The 6862-nt window shown below is 34.2% G+C and overlaps 1 protein-coding gene across 1 annotated transcript; it reads left to right on the top strand.

Annotated features, from left to right (window-relative positions):
* The first annotated feature begins 5143 nt into the window (after positions 1-5143).
* On the top strand, positions 5144-5794 carry LOC107063400 (uncharacterized). Its single transcript, XM_015315246.1, has one exon. It carries the CDS (start codon positions 5144-5146, stop codon positions 5792-5794), a length of 651 nt encoding a protein of 216 aa, XP_015170732.1.
* The last annotated feature ends 1068 nt before the right edge of the window (positions 5795-6862 follow it).

Here is a 6862-nt window from a genome sequence, read left to right as displayed (position 1 = left end):
TGCTCTTATTTTGCTTTGCAAGTTTTCAATGACCTATATGTTGTGTATTTTCAGGGTTGCTTTGTTTATCATGGTATAATTTTTATCCTTATTTGTGAGCATGTGTTGATAATAGTTATCCCGCCCGAGTTCCGATCCTGGCAACCCCATTTTATTGTTGCTCTGTTTTATTTTTAATTTTACTATTTTCGTTGAACTAAACTTGTGTGGTGTTGAGTTTTCAAGAGGTTTGTGTGCTAATCTTGTTTCTGTTGATTAATTTTGTCATTAATATGCACTACTCTATTTATTTTTTTGTTAAATATTGTTTATTATATTCAATTTTTGATTAACTGTATATTATTTTCTTTGTTTATGCTAATTTATTTTAGAGTTTTATTTTACTATTATTTTACACATTTTTCACCTTTTTTCTTATTTCTAGGCTTATCATTATTTGTAGATTAAATTTTTTAGTTACTTATTCGAGTTTTTGATAATTTGCTCTATTTTTTACTTTATTACAAATGTTTTATATTGTTTTCATATCTTTACTATTTTACTGTGATTGATATTATTTGTTAGAATTGGTCAATTAAAAAATCTCTTCGTCGGTTTTGGAGGCCTCCCCATTTTAAAAGACAGAAATCTTGTTTAGGTTCATATTCTTTGTATGTTAAAATTGGAGAACAAGAAAATTTCTCCGTCGGTTTTGCAAGCTTCCCCATTATTGAAGACATAAATTTAATTTAAGTTCATTTATTTTGTATGTTAAATTGGCTGATGAAGAAATTACCATCGATTTTCAAGGTCTCCCTTATTAATAAGACGGATTTTTATTTTTAAGTTATTCTTTAATTTATTTATTTCATATTTATTTATTACCAACACTTTCAATAAGTGTCTTTACAGGTACCCGAAGTGCTTCCCATTGAAGCTATTCGAATGAAGTTTGAACGATATTGTTTATTCATTATTGTATATTGATGATAGGCAAAATTAGGTCGTTTCTTATAATATTATTTTATTTTATTATTTGTGTATAATGAATCTTTATTATACTTGTCTATTGTTGTTATCCTCCTTAATTTAAAGAAATAAATTCAGTCGGGACTCATCGTCGTGGATTTCGAAGGATGCCTAATACCTTTCCTTCGGAATTACTTGAACCTTTACCTAGAATCTATTGATTTTGTAGACATGTTTTATTTAATTTATTAATTAGGTTCTTATTTTTCTTAGAATTAGGTGAAGAGTCCCTTTTCCCTTAAAATTCATTTATTCTTTTATAATTGATTATTATTTTTGTGAGTCACCGCAACGTTGCGTCCTCTTAGAAGATGTCAACAAAATGGTGACTCTGCTAGGGACTTTAGAAGTTCTAACCATTATGACTTCATTTTTTCAAATCGAGGAGACTATTCTTTTATTATGTTACACATTATACCTTGTATATTTTGTTGTTTATTTGTATATTGTATTTATTATTCATTCATTATTTGTTTGTATTATATGTATATTAGCATTGTATTTCATGACAAGTTTTCATCATTTGTCATCAATCGTTTATATTAAAGAACGGTTTTGCAATCCCACAACTGGTGTTTTTATAGCCAACCCTTTTCGAAATGCGTCGCAATTTATCCGTTGGTCATGCATCCAATGGTTGCCATAATTTCCACCAAGTTGTCCGCTTGGGCACCAGTCTTTCAAACAACCACTCTTGGTCAACTAGTTTTAAAATATTCATAATCTTTGTCCAATCTCTATTCAAATCATAATTTGTTGAAACTACGTTTGACCTCATTCCTTCTTCAACGGGATACGTAGGCGCCATAACGGATCGGTCATGTTTCCCATAAGCTTTCCATTATTATAAAGCGGAAACTAGGGCAAAAAATTTTGAGGAGGTCTCCAAAAAATTCACAAAGGAGATAGTTGTTACAAGATTGAATACCAGAGGTTGTTAAAGCTGAAACAAGGGCAAAATTTTGAAGGAAAACCAAAGTTTTACTCTAACACCAGATTTATAGGGGCATCACTCCACATTGGTTTATACCTTTGCATTAATTTTTGTACATGATGTTATATTCATTGTATATCTTTTATTTTATTTATCTTACATTCCTTTAAAAAGATTATTTTGTTTGACATTTTTAAATTTGGGTTGTCCGCCCTTCAATGTGACTCATGAATTTTACATTTCAATTACTCCCTTTCAAAAATTAAAATAAAATTTTTGACATTTTTTAAGTTGGGTTTTCCACTTTTCAATGTTACTTTTCCTTTAAATAATAAAAAAGAATTTTGGTTAAATTTTGGTTGACCGCCCTTCAATGTTACTCATTGGTTTTTCATTTCGATCCTTTTTTTCTTTCCAAAATTCATTTGTTGTTCAAAACATATTTATATGTCATATCCGAACGAACTACACAAACTTGATTCTCATCAATGAGATACGTAGGCATCCCTTTTTGGGTTCGGTATTCATTATTCAAAAGATTATTTATTTTTTCATTCTTTTTAAAATGTTTATATTTTTGAAATTATTTTTTTATTTGGTTAGTTCCAACATAGATCGAGTGTGCAGATGAAAAATAATTGGTACAATAGAGAAAATGGACTTCTTGTTAAACCATAGATTCTTTTGGAACCTCTCATTCATACTTTTGTAACACTTGAATATGTTCTCTTGCATACCTTTGAGATAAGAACAAAACCAGAGTCATTATTTCATGTGCATTGTGTGGTGAGCTTTTGATTAAATTAAATTGTGTTGTTTTTTTTATCTATAAGTTGGCCTGAATGTTGTTGAGGTGAAATCCTGAGTAATGTTTGATTTTGAGAAATGATTGTAGACCTTCTTTGACCCGTTTGTGCCTTTCAAAGCATACCAAATGACATTAACCTTCGTATATCCAACTTTGAGCCTTAAGCATTTTCTTTGGACAACCACATTTTTAGCTTATAACCTTTCTGAGTGTTCATACGCACTATCCCTCTTTTGGCCTGAGTTTTATGAGCGCACAGAAGATATGCAATGTTACAGAAGAAGATCCAAAGTTTAAGCTTGTCAAAGACAAAAGTTACAAAGTCCCTGAAACTCAAGAAATACAAAAATGACTTCAAAAGAAAGAAAAAAAAATCCCATGAGTTCAAACAAGCCAGATTCAACAAAAGAAGAAGAAAATTCCAAAAAAAAAGGAGAAAAGGGGAAAATTCAGACAACCAAAGCATAAAAAGAAGCCAAAAAGTACAAAACAAAAGGGACAGCAAAGAGGATGAAATGCTAAAACGTAACAAATGTTCAAATCACAGATTGAGTACAATGTTTAAGAAGGAATTAAGTTATTTTTTCCCAAATGAACATCCTACCCGACCCTAAGCCTATATTACAAGTCAATAACAAGCCATGCATGATCTCATTTTAAATGTTCTCACATTAGTGGAGATTTACATGAAGGTCAAGCCTATGGTATCATAATTGCATGCGTTGAAAACTTTTAAAGTGTGAGTGAATTTTGCCAAAATCCCCCCAAATTAAAATACTTTAAATATTTGCAAATTGGGTCTTTCTTTGTGGTGAGGACACTTGAAACATGTTGTTAGGTCTAGTTCAAAACCTTTGCTTGTAGCAAGATGAACAATCTTGTCGTTACTTAAGTACAAATGAGGTATCACATGAATATATAGGAATTACCTCGAAGTTAATTTCTATTGAATGAGAAAGAATAGTGAGGAATTTTTGTGCAATAGTATTGTTGGCACTAACCAAGTTAAAAGATGTTTCATTGTTCATAAAAAAATGGGTTGACACCCACTTTTCAATAGTTGTCCAAACAAACTTTGTGGACTGTTTCATCGTTGATACTTGTCCAAACCAACTTTGTGGACCGTTTCATTGTTGATACTTTTCCAAAGTAACTTTGTGGACTGTTTCATCGTTAAAATTGTATTTTTGGGTCATCGTACCATTCAAAATGACATCTTTTATTTTTGGGCCGTCATACCCTTCAAAATGATTTCTTTTATTTTTGGGACGTCATACCCTTCAAAATTACATCTTTTAAAATTGGGTTGGCATACCCTTCAAAATGATAACTTTTTAAATTTAGATCATCATACCTTTCAAAATGAAATTTATAAAAAAAATATTTTTTTATTTAAATAAAGTGATGCTTTTTAAAATTGGTGTGTCATACCGTTCAAAATGATACTTTTTATTCCATTCTAATTGATATTTTGTTTATATTAATGATGTTATTCTGTTTGAAATGTGGCATAACTTAATCACCTTATTCATTGTTCATAAAAGGCCATGTTTGCATAATTCATGTTGCATTTATATTACAGTTGCTACTAATAATTGTTTTGCACATATTGTTGTACACCATTCATATAAGTTCAAATTGGGTCGTCTGCCTTACAAAGAGACATGTTGGGTTATCACATCCGTTTAAGTGATATGTTAAGTTCAAATTGTGTCGTCCTCCTTTCAAAGAGATACGTTGGGTTGTCATTTCCCTCTAAGTGGCAGGCTATATTCAAGTTGGGTCGTCCACCTTTAAAGAGACACATTGGCTTGTCACCTCGTTCAAAGTGACATGTTAAGTTCAAATTGGGTCGTTCGCCTTTCAAAAATATACATTAGGTTGTCACCTCATTGAAAGTGACATGTTAAGCTCAAGTTGGGTCGTCTGCCTTTCAAAAGACACGTTAGGTTGTCACCTCCCTTCAAGTGACATGTTATATTCAAATTGGGTCGTCCGCCTTTCAACAAGACACATTGGGTTGTCACCTCGTTCAAAGTGACATCTTAAGTTCAAATTGGGTCGTCCACCTTTCAAGAGACACGTTGGGTTGTCACCTCCCTTCTATTAAAGCACAAGTTAATTATTATATTTAGTTGATTATTGTTTGACATATTCCTTAGCTAGTAGTCTACCACTGCTATATCTCTTCAAGTAGTCTAGTACGTTTAGCACTCCTCTTTAAGAGGAGTTAGTTTAGGCAATTAGTTAGTCCATTCTTGTATATTAACACAATATTGGATCAATGAAATATGAATCGATCTCTTGCTTTTATATGGTATCAAGAGCCCTAATATACTCTAAAGAGTAAGATCTATTTTTTTTTCTTTTCTCTTCCACCCACCCCTCCACAAATGGGAGACACTACTCGCGTTGTTAATGTTGATTACAACGTCGGCGCAATGATCGTTAAATTTAACCCTGCATCCCAATTGCCCATAAAATTACATGGCAGTCACAATTTTGCAACGTGGAAGGCACAATTCTTCATGCTTATGCATGGTCATGATCTCTATGGTCATCTCGATGGGTCTACTCCTTCCCCATCTCGCACTATCACAACTGGCACAGCCCCTAGTGCCAATCCTGCGTTTTCTCTTTGGTTTCGACAAGACCAACTCATTCAAAACGCACTTATGGCATCGGTTGATCCAACAATTGCTACAACGGTTGCCGCTACTAACTCAGCTAAGACAGCCTGGGATGCCCTGCACACCGCTTATGCAAATAAGTCTCAAACCAAAATTTTCAGTCTATGTGATCGACTTATGCGTCTGAACAAAGACTCCCAACCAGTCACCGAGTATTTGCAAAGTGTTCGCTCTATTGCTGATGAACTCTCTATTGTTGGTGCCCCCGCCACTAACTCTGAACTTATAGTAAAGATCCTTAGTGGTCTGGGTGCAGAGTTTCATGGTATTTCTGCTGCAATTCGTGCTCGTGGATCCCCTATAACATATGAAGAACTGTACGAAAAGCTTCAGGACCATGAACTTTTTCTTTGACATGAGGAGTCCAAAAGCGTTCCTACCCAAATTATTGTTGCTACTGCTACATCCAACCAATATGGTAATTCAAGTTATCGCAGCAATCGTCGCCCCAACAATAACAATGGTAGCAACCAACAACGGCGGTCCAACGGTCGCTTCACCTCACCCAATCAGAGGAGATCTTCGACCAACAAGAACTTTTATGATGGTCTACGCTGCCAGCTGTGCAACAAACCCGGTCATGTTGCAAACGTTTGTCGTTCGCAGTCTCACAATCATTTTGAGGCCAAGGCCAACTATGTGTCAGGCTTGAACACGTCAGAAAATCCTTGAATTCTCGACTCGGGAGCATCTCATCACATCACTGCCACACCCCAAAATCTGCAGGCAAACAATGGCATGGAGCAAGTCTCTATGGGTGATGGTAACAAAATCTCCATAACCCACACTGGTTCTACTCATTTAAATGCATCAAATAAATCTTTTAAACTCTCTAACACTCTCTGTGCTCCACGCATTAAATGCAATTTACTCTCTGTCTCTAAATTTTTGTCAAGATAACCTAACCTCTATTGAATTCTTTCCTTTTCATTTTTCTGTGAAGGACTTGGAAACGCGGACTCCGTTGGTGCACGATAAGAGTAGAGACGGTCTCTATGAGTGGCCGGACTTAACCTCCATCTCTCCCCCTAAAGCGCATTTGACTTCCTCCACCACAACCAATTTCACTTGGCATCGTCGGTTGGATCATCCACATTCAAGAGTTTTACATTTTATTTTGAATAAATTCTAGCTACCGTGCTCGCGAGACAAATTTTCAGTTTGTAATTCTTGTTCTTCGAATAAGGCTCATCGCCATCCTTTTCAGCAGTTCACTTTATCATGTACCCAACCTTTCTTTAGTGATTTATGGGGTCCTTCTCCAGTTCAATCGATTGACAATAAATTATATTATTGTATTTTTGTGGATAATTATACCAAATACACCTGGCTTTACACTTTAAGAAATAAAAGTGAGGTTACTAACCTTTTCCAGAACTTTCAAGCATTAATCGAACGTCGTTTTAATACGAAAGTTCTTTC

The sequence above is a fragment of the Solanum tuberosum genome, unplaced genomic scaffold (assembly GCF_000226075.1).
Source record: "Solanum tuberosum cultivar DM 1-3 516 R44 unplaced genomic scaffold, SolTub_3.0 scf00350, whole genome shotgun sequence".
Taxonomy (NCBI): Eukaryota; Viridiplantae; Streptophyta; class Magnoliopsida; order Solanales; family Solanaceae; genus Solanum; species Solanum tuberosum.
This window is presented reverse-complemented; position numbering and strand designations above follow the sequence as displayed.